General features: G+C 37.8%; 1 protein-coding gene across 1 annotated transcript in view; it reads right to left on the minus strand.

Annotated features, from left to right (window-relative positions):
- Nucleotides 1–1,091: 1,091 nt before the first annotated feature.
- LOC132146361 (zinc finger protein 658B-like) overlaps nt 1,092–17,075 on the minus strand; it is a 910,027-nt gene continuing 894,043 nt past the window's right edge. The window contains exon 2 of the mRNA XM_059557029.1: nt 1,092–2,260. Coding sequence (XP_059413012.1) covers nt 1,104–2,260 — 1,157 coding nt within the window. The 3' untranslated portion in view covers nt 1,092–1,103. The remainder of the gene's footprint in view (nt 2,261–17,075) is intronic.

The raw sequence follows: 17,075 nt of genomic DNA on the forward strand, positions 1-17,075 counted from the left end.
TCCCTTTGCGCCACCTGGCGGTAGTTTCGCGAATGATTTTAACACACGATTGAATTATAGTTACCACCTCGGCACGCCGCTAAGGCCCAGATAGGCTGGCCACCTACTGTAAGCAATAAAATAGTACAATGGCACAAATTCTCATTGGCATTTAAAGGCTATTTACTTTTCTTGACAAAAATGAATAAAATTGATATTGTAACCAAAATAAATAAGGTATTTTCCCTCTTTTAAAACAAATAAAAAAAAATCAATGTTTTATTTATTTGAAATGAAAACAGCAACAAAAATGACAAACTCGCTTTATTAAAGGAATATTAAAAGGAAGAAATTAAACTTTTTTTTAACAAAAGGTGTGCTTTTGGATCAGTATCTGGCATCAATCCCTGTTATAGCCTAAATAGAAGCTCTGCATACGCTTACACCTGTTTATCATGTGTATTTTATGTGAGTTCATTTCGCTTTTGAGCAACAGATGAATAACAATTTAATTGTTTTAGATATTCTGTTTAGATATTTCTACTTTGCGGAGTCCCATGAATCATTTTATTTTCCTGCATCCTGCACACACACACACACACACACACACACACAGAAGTCTTGTCCAGCGCCGCTCTCTGTTGCATCGGGTCTAGTGGGAGCAAGTCTGTAATCCACAATCACATGGCAGTTGCTTCAGTGCATTTAAGGGTGTGGTCCTGGTCAAGAGAATCTGCTGAACTCCAAACTGAATGTCAGAATGGGAAAGAAAGGTGATTTAAGCAATTTTGAGCGTGGCATGGTTGTTGGTGCCAGACGGGCCGGTCTGAGTATTTCACAATCTGCTCAGTTACTGTAATTTTCATGCACAACCATTTCTAGGGTTTAGAAAGAATGGTGTGAAAAGGGAAAAACATCCAGTATGCGGCAGTCCTGTGGGCGAAAATGCCTTGTTGATGCTAGAGGTCAGAAGAGAATGGGCCGACTGATTCAAGCTGATAGAAGAGCAACTTTGACTGAAATAACCACTCGTTACAAACGAGGTATGCAGCAAAACATTTGTGTTACAATTTGCACAAGTTCACCAAAATTGGACCAAAATCCCTGAATTTCCTGTCACAGATTTAACACTTGTAAGGTTTCTCTCCAGTGTGACTCCTCTCATGTCTTTTCAGACTTGATGACACACTGAATCTCTTGTCACAGTGTGAACACTTGTAAGGTTTCTCTCCAGTGTGAATCCTCTCATGTCTTTTCAGACTTGATGACACACTGAATCTCTTGTCACAGTGTGAACACTTGTAAGGTTTCTCTCCAGTGTAAATCCTCTCATGTTTTTTCAGACTTGATGACACACTGAATCTCTTGTCACAGTGTGAACACTTGTAAGGTTTCTCTCCAGTGTGAATCCTCTCATGTGTTTTCAGATCTCCTGTTTGACTGAATCTCTTGTCACAGTGTGAACACTTATGAGGTTTCTCTCTAGTGTGAATCCGCTCATGTGTTTTCAGATCTCCTGTTTGACTGAATCTCTTGTCACAGTGTGAACACTTGTAAGGTTTCTCTCCAGTGTGAATCCTCTCGTGTGTTTTCAAAGTCGATGACACACTGAATCTCTTGTCACAGTGTGAACACTTGTAAGGTTTCTCTCCAGTGTGGATCCTCTCATGTTTTTTCAGATTTCCTGAACAACTGAATTTCGTGTCACAATGTGAACACTTATAAGGTTTCTCTCCAGTGTGAATCCTCTCATGTTTTTTCAGACTTGATGACTGACTGAATCTCTTGTCACAGTGTGAACACTTGTAAGGTTTCTTTCCAGTGTGAATCCTCTCATGTTTTTTCAGACTTGATGACTGACTGAATCTCTTGTCACAGTGTGAACACTTATAAGGTTTCTCTCCAGTGTGGATCCTCTCATGATTTTTAAGATTTCCTGAACAACTGAATTTCGTGTCACAATGTGAACACTTATAAGGTTTCTCTCCAGTGTGGATGTTCATGTGATCCTTAAGGTTTGATGATTGTGTGAAAATCTTCCCACACTGATCGCAAGTGAATGGTTTCTCTCCAGTATGAACTCTCATGTGATGCTTAAGATTTGCTTTACATGTGAAACTCTTTCCACACTGAGTGCAGGTGAAAGATACCTTAACTCTTTTTTTCTTTAAATCTTTCTGTTTGGTTTGAGAGCAAATCAAAGGTTTTCCGCCAGTTTTGACATGATTTTTCACTTCAATTTCACTTGATTCTTCATTTTCCTCTCTTTCTTCAATGAACTCTAAAATAAAAAAGTAAAAATTATTTATTTTTGGTATATTGTTAAAAGCTGAACACTTTTAACAATACACAGTCTAGGGCTGTGATGGTGGTAAAGTGGTAAAAATCTGCCACCATCACAGCCCTAGTAAAATTTATATATTTCTTGTTTTATACAGCTTAAAGACCCTGGGGTCAAACTGACAAAAAAGAACAATGATGCTTTAAAATGTGTAACGGGTCTATATATATATATATATATATATATATATATATACACTGTACAGACCAAAAGTTTGGACACAGCTTCTCATTCAAAGAGTTTTCTTTATTTTCATGACTATGAAAATTGTAGAGTCACACTGAAGGCATCAAGGGCTGTTTGACCAAGGAGAGTGATGTGGTGCTGCGCCAGATGACCTGGCCTCCACAGTCACCGGACCTGAACCCAATCGAGATGGTTTAGGGGTGAGCTGGACCACAGACAGAAGGCTAAAGGGCCAACAAGTGCTAAGCATCTCTCGGGGAACTCCTTCAAGACTGTTGGAAGACCATTTCAGGTGACTACCTCTTGAAGCTCATCAAGAGAATGCCAAGAGTGTGCAAAGCAGTAATCAAAGCAAAAGGTGGCTACTTTGAAGAACCTAGAATATGACATTTTCAGTTGTTTCACACTTTTTTGTTATGTATAAAATTCCATATATAATTCCACATGGTGTTAATTCATAGTTTTGATGCCTTCAGTGTGAATCTACAGTTTTCATAGTCATGAAAATAAAGTAAACTCTTTGAATGAGAAGGTGTGTCCAAACTTTTGGTCTGTACGGTATATATATATATATATATATATATATATATATATATATATATATATATACACACACACACACACACACACACACACACACACACACACACACGCACACGCACAGTCGTGGCCAAAAGTTTTGAGAATTACATAAATATTAGTTTTCAAAAAGTTTGCTGCTAAACTGCTTTTAGATCTTTGTTTCAGTTGTTTCTGTGATGTACTGAAATATAATTACAAGCACTTCATACGTTTCAAAGGCTTTTATCTACAATTACATGACATTTATGCAAAGAGTCAGTATTTACAGTGTTGGCCCTTCTTTTTCAGGACCTCTGCAATACGACTGGGCATGCTCTCAATCAACTTCTGGGCCAAATCCTGACTGATAGCAACCCATTCTTTCATAATCACTTCTTTGAGTTTGTCAGAATTAGTGGGTTTTTGTTTGTCCACCCGCCTCTTGAGGATTGACCACAAGTTCTCAATGGGATTAAGATCTGGGGAGTTTCCAGGCCATGGACCCAAAATTTCAACATTCTGGTCCCCGAGCCACTTAGTTATCAATTCAATTCAAGTTTATTTGTATAGCGCTTTTTACAATACAAATCGTTACAAAGCAACTTTACAGAAAATTATGTTTCTACAATATTTAGTAGTAGCTAGTAGTTTGTGCACGTTTGACAGGATTTTAGAAAAATAAAAATAATAATAATACAAGATGTAGTCAGCTAGATGATGAACTATCAATATTATTAATTAATAGTAATTATATGATTATATGATATTTTTTATATGATGCAGTCACACATGTAGCAATATTTGTTAGTTCTGTTTGTTGATTCAAGGTTAGGATCATCTGGGGTCCTCTGAGGGTCAGCATCATCTCTTCTCAGGTGTTCTGGATCCAGACTGGAGCTTGTGTAACTCCTAGTTACCACGGGATGTAAATCCCGTGGCAAAACATAGAAACAAAATAGAGACATCATTAGCATAGCTGCTGAAACTGAAGTAAAATTAGTTTAACCCAAGCTAAAGAATAAAAATGCAGATGCAACTACACTCACAATTTAAGAGATACATTATTCGAATGCTTGGCGAAAGAGATGCGTTTTTAATCTAGATTTAAACAGAGAGAGTGTGTCTCAACCCCGAACATTATCAGGAAGGCTATTCCAGAGTTTGGGAGCCAAATGTGAAAAAGCTCTACCTCCTTTAGTGGACTTTGCTATCCTAGGAACTACCAAAAGTCCAGCGTTTTGTGACCTTAGGGTGCGTGATGGGTTGTAGCGTGGTAGAAGGCTAGTTAGGTACGCAGGAGCTAAACCATTTAGGGCCTTATAGGTAAGTAATGATAATTTGTAACTGATACGGAACTTAATAGGTAGCCAGTGCAGAGACTGTAAAATTGGGGTAATATGATCATATTTTCTTGACCTGGTAAGGACTCTAGCTACTGCATTTTGGACTACCTGTAGCTTGTTTATTGACGAAGCAGGACAACCACCTAGAAGTGCATTACAATAGTCCAGTCTAGAGGTCATGAATGCATGAACTAGCTTTTCTGCATCAGAAACAGATAACATGTTTCGTAGCTTGGCAATGTTTCTAAGATGGAAGAATGCAGTTTTTGTAACATTGGAAATATGATTTTCAAAAGACAAATTGCTGTCTAATATAACACCCAGATTTCTGACTGTAGAGGAAGTAACAGTACATCCGTCTAGTTGCAGATTGTAATCTACAAGATTCTGTGTGGTGTTTTTTGGTCCAATAATTAATATCTCTGTCTTATCCGAATTTAATTGGAGAAAATTATTTGTCATCCAATCTTTTACATTTTTTACACACTCCGTTAGCTTAGATAATTGGGAAGTTTCATCTGATCTCATTGAGATATATAGCTGAGTATCATCAGCATAACAGTGGAAGCTAATTCCGTATTTTTTAATAATATTACCAAGGGGCAACATGTATATTGAAAATAGAAGGGGACCTAGGACGGATCCTTGTGGCACTCCATATTTTACTGATGATAAATGAGATGACACCCCATTTAAGTAAACAAAATGGTAGCGATCGGACAGGTAGGATCTAAACCATCTTAGAGCCTGCCCTTGAATACCTGTATAGTTTTGTAATCTATCTATGAGTATGTCATGATCTATGGTGTCGAACGCTGCACTAAGATCAAGTAAGACTAGAAATGAGATGCAGCCTTGATCTGACGCAAGAAGCAGGTAATTTGTAATTTTAACAAGTGCAGTTTCTGTGCTATGGTGGGGCCTGAAACCTGACTGAAATTCTTCATACAGATCATTTTTATGCAGGAAGGTGCTCAATTGAGCAGACAACTTTTTCTAATATTTTAGACATAAATGGAAGATTTGAAATAGGCCTATAATTTGCCAGTACACTAGGATCTAGTTTTGGTTTCTTAATAAGAGGCTTGATAACCGCCAGCTTGAATGGTTTTGGGACGTGACCTAAAGATAACGACGAGTTAATGATATTGAGAAGCGGTTCTTCGGCTACAGGTAACAGCTCTTTTAGTAATTTAGTGGGTACAGGATCTAATAAACATGTTGTTGGTTTAGATACAGTGATAAGTTTATTTAGCTCTTCCTGTCCTATATTTGTAAAGCACTGCAGTTTATCTTTGGGTGCGATGGATGAAACTGAAGTGTTAGACGCTGTAGAATCTACGTTCGCTATTGTATTTCTAATGTTTCTATTTTATCAGTGAAGAAATTCATAAAGTCATTACTATTTAACGTTGGTGGAATATTTGAATCAGGTGGCGTCTGGTAATTTGTTAATTTAGCCACTGTGCTAAATAAAAACCTTGGATTGTTTTGGTTATTTTCAATGAGTTTGTGGATATGCTCTGCCCTAGCAGTTTTTAGAGCCTGTCTATAGCTGGACATACTGTTTTTCCATGCAATTTTAAAACTTCCAAGTTAGTTTTTCTCCATTTGCGTTCAAGACTACGAGTTACTTTCTTGAGAGAGTGAGTATTACTGTTATACCATGGCACAGTACGTTTTTCTCTAACCTTTTTCAATTTGATGGGGGCAACAGCTTCTAATGTATTAGAGAAAATAGTGCCCATGTTGTCAGTAATTTCGTCTAATTCATGTGTATTTTTGGGTACAAATAGCAGTTGAGATAGATCAGGCAGGTTATTTGCGAATCTGTCTTTGGTGGCTGGAACAATAGTTCTGCCCAGACGGTAACGCTGAGACATATAGTTAATATCAGTTATACGCAGCATGCACGACACAAGGAAATGGTCTGTAATATCATCACTTTGGGGTACAATATCTATAGCAGTAAGATCGATTCCATGCGATATAATTAGATCTAGTGTATGATTAAAACGATGAGTGGGCCCGGTGACATTTTGCTTGACTCCAAAGGAGTTTATTAGGTCAGTAAACGCAAGTCCTAATGTATCATTTGCATTATCAACGTGAATATTAAAATCTCCCATGATTAGCGCCTTATCAACTGTAACTAGAAGGTCTGAGAGGAAATCTGCAAATTCTGTTAGGAATTCTGTATACGGCCCTGGTGGTCTACACACGGTAGCCAGAGCAAGAGATACATTAGACTTCTTTTGCATGTCTGACAGTGTAACATTTAGCAGAAGTATTTCAAAAGAGTTAAACCTGTATCCTGTTTTCTGGGTAACATTGAGAATATCACTATATATTGTTGCAACACCTCCGCCACGACCAGTCTGACGGGGCTCATGCTTATAACAGTAGTTTGGTGGAGTAGACTCATTTAGACCAAAATAATCATTTGGTTTTAGCCAGGTTTCAGTCAAGCAGAGTACATCAAAACTATTTTCTGTGATCATTTCATTTACAATAACTGCTTTGGGTGTGAGTGATCTAATATTTATGAGCCCAAACTTTAAAAATTGTTTTTGTTCATTTACTTTACATTTTTCTGGTTTAATTACGATAAGATTTTTTTCTAGATCCTACATTATATTTTGACCTCACTATTCGGGGAACAGACACAGTCTTAATAGTTTTTACAGCGCACGTAATTTTATCATTTAAGCGGGTGGAACAAAACTCATCATAATAGTTATTAGAGAATTGTCTTACTAGTCACATGGAGCGAAGTGTCCTGGAGATGTTGTCAGAGAGCAGCTCCGCTCCGATTCTGCTGGGGTGTAATCCATCAGCGCGAAACAGCCTAGGACTCTCCCAGAAAAGATTCCACTTTATCACTTTTGCCTTATGGCACGGTGCTCCATCATGCTGGAAAATGCATTGTTCTTCACCAAACTGTTGTTGGATTGTTGGAAGACGTTGCTGTTGGAGGGTGTTTTGGTACCATTCTTTATTCATGGCTGTGTTTTTGGGCAGAATTGTGAGTGAGCCCACAAAGTCCAAGACTTTCTTGGACGCCCTGAAGCCTTCTTTACAAGAATTGAACCTCTTTCCTTGAAGTTCTTGATGATCCTATAAATTGTTGATTTAGGTGCAATCTTAGTAGCCACAATATCCTTCCCTGTGAAGCCATTTTTATGCAACGCAATGATGGCTGCACGCGTTTCTTTGCAGGTCACCATGGTTAACAATGGAAGAACAATGATTTCAAGCATCACCCTCCTTTTAACATGTCAAGTCTGCCATTCTAACCCAATCAGCCTGACATAATGATCTCCAGCCTTGTGCTCGTCAACATTCTCACCTGAGTTAACAAGAAGATTACTGAAATGATCTCAGCAGGTCCTTTAATGACAGCAATGAAATGCAGTGGAAAGGTTTTTTTTGGGATAAAGTTAATTTTCATGGCAAAGAAGGACTATGCAATTCATCTGATCACTCTTCATAACATTCTGGAGTATATGCAAATTGCTATTATAAGAACTTAAGCAGCAACTTTTGCAATTTCCAATATTTATGTAATTCTCAATTCGCCACGACTGTATATATATATATATATATATATTCATTTACTTTTCCTGTGAACACAAAAGGCCTATTTTTCTTAAACATTGTCTTAATCTGAAGGCAAATATATATACATATACACACACACACACACACACGGCCTGGGCAATATATAAAAAATATATCTCGATCTTATTTTTGTCAAAATTTGTACGATATTCGATATATACCTCAATATATTTTTGTTTGCATTTAAATAATAAAGAAAACTCTAGACTAAATGATCATTTACTGGTTATTATTAAATGAATATGTACACTGTTAGCAATTGATGTAATTTTTACAATAAATTTTACAGCAACCGCATAGCATTGTGGGATCGCTGCTGTTTGAATTTTGAAATTACGCGGCCAACGGACGGTACCAGAAGTATTTTAACATTTTTGAAAGAAGGAACATGTCTCAGGTATGTAACATAAAATCTGTTTTATAAGTCTTTATATATATTAATACTGGTGATCTGAGTGAGTGCTGATGGTTTCATTTGGTTTATTTCAGTGGAATACGGTGAAGTTAGTTAAAATCGCGTCTTCATATTCTATCCAAATTTCCACCGCCGGGAACTTTACCCAGAAACTTTGGACTTTGGGCTGGTACTCGGTGTGCTTCCACCACAGTTACCATGATCTAAATAAAGTTCTGGGTAAAATAAAATGCCCCGCAGAAAGTCCCTGCTCGCAAGGTACTTGTTTAAAGGTAATGTTACTGAACTTTCGGGAGTGGCAATACAACATTGTAATTTCAACCACCATTTATTTTGATAATTTTTAAAATATTACTGTCATCGTGTCATGAAAGGTATAGTGCTTTAACTATTTCAGGCGAGAATGTAGTAGTTTAAAACTCAAATATGCGGTTTATTTATGAAGACTTCGCCTGAACTCCTACGGTCAACTCCATGCGATCAGCGGGAGCTCAGTGGTCATGAATCTGTTGGGAGCACTCTTAACTCGGCAATACCTTCTGACATTTGCCGCTGGCTCTGATGTCTTTTTAGTGGTTAAGCATAAAATATAATTCGTTTTGGGTAAACCTAACAGGTAATCTTTGGTCTTTATTCAGTTAATCTTTTAATATGTTAAAATGAAAAAAGGAGACAATAGGCTACCGTTTGATATAATATTTTGTTTTATATATTGTAGGCCTAACGTTACACATTTCCCTGAACTTCATATCTGCGGCTATTAATATGTTTAACGAATGAAAATGAAAACGAAAGGAGTGGTGTTTGATATCATATTTCGTCTTATTGAAATGAGGGGGGGGTCGGTGGAAACGCGGCATAACTGTACCACGGTCATGAATGGTCAAGGCAGAAGGAAAAGACTGAGCAGGAACAGCTGTAGACACACCGCAGGATCAGCTGCACACCGGCTGCTAGATGGAAAATACGTTTGCTTGCTTTAAGCCCTGTTAATAATTGTTATATGGTTCTGTGTCAAAGAAGAAAGGAAAGGCTGTAATTCAAAATAAGCCTATTGCATCCATAAAATGCCTAGTCTAAATTAGGAAAAACCATACCATAACTTTGTCTCCCACCTGATAAAATTGGTACTTTTGCCCATCCTGCCAATACTGCCACTCATGCGTGTACGTATGTAATGCAGCTTTCTAGTGCTCTTTTAGTTATCATATTGTGTATGCATTTCAGGAGAGGCACTAAGTGCAGACAAATGGATGATTTCTTAGGAAGGGACAACTGTTATGGGGCCCCACAACAGCCTTCTGAATGTAATGTTAGCGACCTTCGCTGTCTACGTGTTTAGCTAACAGTATCCTAAAGAGGCCTCAAGCACTAAAGGTATGTTTAAACTGTTTGCACACTTATAAAGAAAATAGATCGTTCTCATATGGAACATCCGATGAATCACTTTCTTTTTGTCCAGTATTGTTAGGCTCTATGATATACTCTACGCATTGATGTCAAAAGACAGGTTTCCATCCAATTCCTTTGCATCTTTTAAGCGCATTCGCAGAAATTTGGCAAAGAAACCCTATAAGTGGAGAGCATTTCCATCAGCTCTGTTATGTAAATTAGAAATGGACACGGGAGTAGTCATGAAACGCTGTGGAATCAAAACTTAAGGGGCAACTTAAAACACCTGATAGAGTTGCAAAAAATGTGCGTTTATGTTGCATTTATTAGCGAGTCAATCCACATAAAAAGTTTTATTCACATTAGAATATTTTATGTGAATTTGAACAGTTTCCATTTTTTTTTTCAAAAGGTAAAAATGTACAATAAAAAGCTGGATGAAGACAAAGCTATTGCTATTAAGTGTCTAACATAAGAGTTGGTATTGCCCTTCAAGACATTTATGTAAACACAGTAGGGCTGCAACTAACGATTATTTTGATAATCGATTAATCTGTCGATTATTTTTACGATTAATCGGTTTATGTACTTATATTTTAGTTTTTTCCATTTTTTCCCCAAGTAAATTATTAATAAATGGTCTTTATCATTCAGCATAGATTTAAGAGATTTTAACCATTTTGCACTGTCATATCCTCATCAAAAATATACCTGGAGTTGTTTTATTGTGTTAGTAATCCTTTGTCGAACTCTTCTGCAATCAGAACACTGACCCATACTCTAGCAAATTTCACAAGGAGATTTCAAATAATGTTTTCACCATGGCAGTCCTTAGAGCTCCTAAAGTAGTTTAACATCCCGAACAAAGCTTATTAAGGAATCTTTCAGAACATATTTTCACGAAGAATAAGGATAAAACAGAATAAAATTGCAGTGCATTGTATTTTATTATTTACTGGGAAACAGCTTTATAGCTTTTGCTGTGAAATTGTAAACAATCCTTCAAATAAAGTGCCAATGGCATGAAACCTGAATGGAACTCACAATTTAAAGTAAAATCCATCAGAAGGTTGTCCAGAAAAAAAAAATAGGACACACACAAAAAACCTGCTGTGTGAAAAAGAGCAGTGAATAATACTTAGGAAAAAAAAGTGCATTTCAAATATCTACATTTACCTCTCTCATTCAGTCATAATTAGGCTGCACGACTGAATTTTGAACTGGTAAACGACAAACTGATCACAGAACATGTTTGTAAAGCTTTAAATGTTAACTGTTAAAAAGCAATGTTATCAGCTTTTATGACTAAACATTTGCAAACAACATTGTACTGGAGAACCTGCACAAATGAAAGTCTTAGGGGCCGTTCACAAATCGCGCCTAAAAACGCGTGGAAAACGCTAGGCGCACCGCTTTCTCCTTCTTTCCAAAGCGCTCGTGCAGAAGCGCCCCTGAGGCGTCTGCCTTTGCTAAGCAACCATGACGTGCTCTCTCCTTGAAGACGCGGAAATTTCAGCAAAGGATAAATGGATTTGCAGCTCAAAAAATCGCTTGCAGTAGCTCTGCTACTAAATTTATTTCAAAATGGAAATCCATATACAACTATGATCAGCTGTTCCTTTCATCTTGACTGAGCTTTTAACGTTGTTACGGGAAAGGATGAAGCTGATTGGTTAGTTCTTGTCACATGACCCGCGGTGCGGTTGCTACATTCTGAAAAGTTTAAATGTTTTTAACTCGATGGGGTGCGGTGTTGGAACTAACGAACTTGAGCGCGCAAAAGACGCGATATGTGAACGTCCCCTTAAACAGTGCAGTAGTGCAGAGTTTACAGGTTACTCTTCTTTTTTAAAGGCTCAATGTAAAGTACTCCCACATCACGCTGAATGCTGCAGACATAGACATCATATGATGTCTATGGCTGCAGAGACGCTGTTCGGGAAGCACGTGACATAAAACAAGGCCAGCTATTGGCTATTCGCTACTTCTCCTGTTGTACTGGCTGAGTAAAACCTCCGGTGGCTCATTACTGCCACACTTTGGTCACCGCAGATTTGAAATATGCACGAAATGAGCCGCTTACGGCAAATAAAAGTTATTTAGAAACGAATCGATGACTAAATTAGTTGACAACTATTTTAATAATCGATTTTAATCGATTAAATCGATTCGTTGTTTCAGCTCTAAAACACAGAAAAGTCTGACAGCCCGCAGTTTAACATTACAATTTTCATTAAGTCAATTAGATGTGATTTTAATGTTTCCTTTCTCTTTGGAGTGTTACAAGCTCTTGGTGAATGAAGAAAATCTGTATAGGGTGGCCATATGCGCTGTTCATACGGGATACGTCCTCGCCAGGATTTTAATATTCCCTAAAATATCCAGGTTTTGGCTGTTTGCACTGTGCAGGCCGATCGTTGTGTGAAATTCATGAGAGCTAAAGAGAGCAGAACAGACACCTCCTTATGCTTTTGAAATCGCTCTCATGTGTTATCATGATTATATCACATTTATAATGGGTTTTGACATTATAATGAAACAAACATTATAATGAAATGTTTATGTCTCGTCGCTTCGGCCGGACAGGGCACAGTATTTTAAGGGGCATAACATTTCAGTCACACGACAGATAGATTGGATAGCTGGTATATCAGAGCACACTTCGCTTTTCAGAACGATGAGCTTTGTAAAGATCAACACGTTTCAGAAGGCGAGGAGAGGAGTACCTGTAGAGGAGAAACAATAATGTGGTTTTTTTTTACCTTAAACATTTAATTACACCAAATACACAAAATAATATTCTTTTTAGATGACCCATTTTGCAGACACTTTTGTCCAAAGCGACATTCAATTTACAGTGCATACAGTGACATTATACATTTAAGAAAAACAATGTAAAAGCCAATGTAATTCTAAATGTTATGTTGTTAAATGTGTTGATGTTAAATAAATACATCAACGTCATTTTTTTTCTACAAGCAAAAAACTTTTTTTTTTTACTTTTTTTTTTTTTTTTTACACAGTATTTATCATTAACTGATATGAAAACTTGTTTTTACTCTCTCTGTTTTCAGAGCTTTTTGTGGAATCAACTCCAAGATGTCAGCAAAGCAGAGAAGAGACATTGGCTCAACGCACCTGTCTGAACCCTATTAAGAAGACTCCTGGACTTTGAGTTGAGGGGCTAGTATTGATGCCCACCCACACCCCACAGCTTCCCCAGTTCAAGACTGGTTGGGACCTTTTGTTATTTATTACCATGTTCCCCCTGATGATAGACTGTCTGGACGTCTGGAAGTGAGCTAGATTCTTTAGTGAAACTAATTTTGTTTGTATGAAAAAAAAAAGATATAATAAGTTTGTAATATGTGATGTTGCATAGTGTGTTAATAATAAAAAATAAAAAAGTTGCCATTGTTTTGTTTTAATTTTGGAAGATGGAAAATTGCAGTATTTTATTATATTTAGAAATTACAATATATTTTGAATTACAATATTCAATTGTAATTGTCTCCTATAAAATTACAGGAAATTCCTGGCAACTGAGTTGCAGTAAATATACAGTAAATTAAAATAAATTACAGCATTTTACTGTAATAATGCTACTTAAATCACAGTAGCACTGCTGTATAAATACAGGACTCTATTGTATTAAAAAAACAATATATTACCTGTATATTACTTGCTGTAAATTCACGGCAATTAGTTGCCAGGAATTTCCTGTAAAATTACAATAAATTTTTAACAGTGTAACTCAAGTAGTGCAAAACAGGTACAGAAAGTGCATTCTGACAACAGTGTATGCAATTCACAATTTACATTGTGCATCTGGGGAAGCTAATTAAACTGGAATATGTTTTCTTTAACAAGTTTTTACCTAGGGCTGTACGATTAATCGAGCTCGTCATAAAATCACGATTTGAGTGTGCACGATTTCTAAATCGATTTATAGCATGGTTTTCCGTGGCCCTGACTTTCCGCAGTATGCTGTCCGAAACAATCAGTCTGCAACGCACCTAGCGCGAGAACAGAACAGACTGGGCATATGCCTACATAACTCCAGATTCACACACTCTGTCTGTGATGCATATTTTTTTAAGAGCCCTCCCAACCGGCACATGACCAACGTTCAACATTGAAATATGGCTGAAATATGGTCAGTTGCTTTAATGTTGAAACAACGTTCAAAATGTTTAATGCTAAATGGTTGAAAAAGGTTTTATACAATTATTTTAATAGAATTTTACAATATTTTAATCATGATACTTATTCTAAAATCGAAAGGTATATGCTAATATTATCATCATTAACAACAATAAAAAGAAATACATTTCGCTGCTTTATCACACTGAAACAGTTCCTATTGGTTGTTTTACTTTATTACTTAGATCATGCTTGGTTAATCTTGTTGTCATCCAGGAAACTTGACAATGAAACGGTTCGCAGCTTTCTCCAATTTTAAAATATGAACGTTATTTTAGTCTTTCTGTGAGTGAGGCGGCTGTCGGTGAGCTGCTGCTCATTGTAACTGCTCGGTCGGTCCTGATTTATTTATATTTCCCCGTTAATTTCTTTTTTTATTAGGTGTGTCATATATGTTTTTATTCTTATAATAGTCTTCTAATAGTCTAAGTGTTTTCTGAAACATATAATTGCAAATGTCGGTACAATTTAAATAAATTAATGAAAGGAATTTAAAAATAAATTAGTATTGTTTAAAGCATTGGTTTTCAAAGTGTCAGGCCACCTCTAGTGGTTACTCAGGGGAAACACTAAATTAAATCTTAATTAGTGGTAATACATTTTAATTTAATCTTTGAATAAGGGTTTTTTTACATTTAAGTACAGAACAGTTACTTTTGTAATTTTTGTTATAACACATTTTAATTTAAACTAAGTGTTTCGTTTACCTGTATGTAAGCACAGTGCAGTGTTAATGTTCAAACTGTGTACAAACCCGATTCCAAAAAAGTTGGGACACTGTACAAGTTGTGACCAAAAAAGAAATGGAATAATTTAGAAATCTCATAAACTTATATTTTATTAACAATAGAATATAGATAACATATCAAATGTTGAAAGTGAGACATTTTGAAATGTAATGCCAAACATTGGCTCATTTTGGATTTCACGAGAGCTACACATTCCAAAAAAGTTGGGACAGGTAGCAATAAGAGGCCGGAAAAGTTAAATGTACATAAGGAACAGCTGGAGGAACAATTTGCAACTTATTAGGTCAATTGGCAAAATGATTGGGTATAAAAGAGCCTCTCAGAGTGGAAGTGTTTCTCAGAAGTCAAGATGGGCAGAGGATCACCAATTCCCCCAATGCTGCGGCAAAAATAGTGGATCAATTTCAGAAAGGAGTTTCTCAAGATAAAAAAATTGAAAAGAGTTTAAAGTTATCATCATCTACAGTGAATAATATCGTCCAAAGATTCAGAGAATCTGGAACAATCTCTGTGCATAAGGGACAAGGCTGGAAAACCATACTGGATGCCCGTGATCTTCGGACCCTTAGAAAATTGGAAATCACAACATGGGTTCAGGAATACTAACATTGTCGGTGAACACAATCCACCGTGCCATTCGCCGCTGCCAGCTAAAACTCTATAGTTCAAAAAAGAAGCCATATCTAAACACGAGCCAGATAACGAACAAAAAATCTCGACGTAATGGTGTCATTGGCGATGATTGCCCTTGATTCAAGCTTTCGGTTTACCTAGGCTCATAAAATTAGAACAGAATCAGTTCAGAATCAATCACCAAAAGAATCAGTTCGGTTCAGACGCACTGTGTGTCGGTTTGCTTCACGCTGAATCACACATGCTCTGTACCATCAGTTCCTCGGTTCTCGAATCGGACATGTCTGACAGAAACGATTCTTGCCTCGAGAACGAGTCAATCTTTTGTTCGTTATCTGGCCTGGCTCGGTGTTCATCTTCAGTGCTCTCTTCAAAGCAGTTCAGTCAGTGTACAGTTTGAGTAAATAAATTACTCCGGGATATTGGTTTGTTAACAGTTAACAGCTTAAGTCATTTGTGGATTAATGCTTATTGGAGACGTGAACAGTTTTAAACTATTCAGTTTGATTTGGTTAACTGCTTCAAAAATATCTGTTTACATGGAATGATTAGTTCGCGAACCAGATATCACTACACTGCTTTGTTTTGAACTCTCTCTCACAACAGACACGGAAGAGAAGACAATGATGAATAAAGTCATAGTTTGCGCTATTTTAGGACCAAAATGTATTTTCGATGCTTCAAAAAAATCTAACTGACCCTCTGATGTCACATGGACTACTTTGAAGATGTTTTTCTTACCTTTCTGGACATGGACAGTATACTGTACACACAGTTTCAATGGAGGGACTGAGAGCTCTCGGACTAAATCTAAAATATCTTAAACTGTGTCCCGAAGATGAACGGAGGTCTTACGGGTTTGGAACGACATGAGGGCGAGTTATTAATGACATAATTTTCATTTTTCGGTGAACTAACCCTTTAATACAGTGGTTTTCAACCTTTGGGCCATGGTATTGCAGGTGAGCCACCAATTTCTATTAAAATAAATAATATTATTGTTCCCCTCCTTGAACTGCCACCTTAACGTGGTGGAGGGAACATTGAGTACCCGAATGACCCTAGGAGCTATGTTGTCCGGGGCTATATGCCCCTGGTAGGGTCTCCCAAGGCAAACAGGTCCTAGGCGACGGGTCAGACTAAGAGCGGTTCAGAACCCCCTTATGAGAAGACTAAATCTAAGGACCGTGACGTCGCCCGGTATGGCGCAGCCGGGGCCCCACCCTGGAGCCAGGCCCGGGGTTGGGGCTCGTATGCGAGCGCCTGGTGGCCGGGCCTCTCCCCACGGGGTCCGGCCGGGCTCAGCCCGAAGGAGCGACGTGGGGCCGCCTTCCCGTGGGCTCACCACCTACAGGAGGGACCGTAAGGGGCCGGTACTTAGACAATCGGGCGGCAGTCGAAGGCGGGGGCCTCGACAGCCTGATCCCTGGACACGGAAACTAGCTCTAGGGACGTGGAACGTCACCTCACTGGCGGGGAAGGAGCCCGAGATTGTGCGTGAGGTTGAGAGGTTCCGACTAGCGATAGTCGGGCTCACCTCTACGCACAGCTTGGGCTCTGGAACCACAATCCTCGAGAGAGGATGGACTCTTCACCACTCTGGAGTTGCCCATGGTGAGAGGCGGCGGGCTGGTGTGGGTTTGCTTATAGCC

This window comes from Carassius carassius, chromosome 1 (genome assembly GCF_963082965.1).
Source record: "Carassius carassius chromosome 1, fCarCar2.1, whole genome shotgun sequence".
Classification (NCBI taxonomy): domain Eukaryota; kingdom Metazoa; phylum Chordata; class Actinopteri; order Cypriniformes; family Cyprinidae; genus Carassius; species Carassius carassius.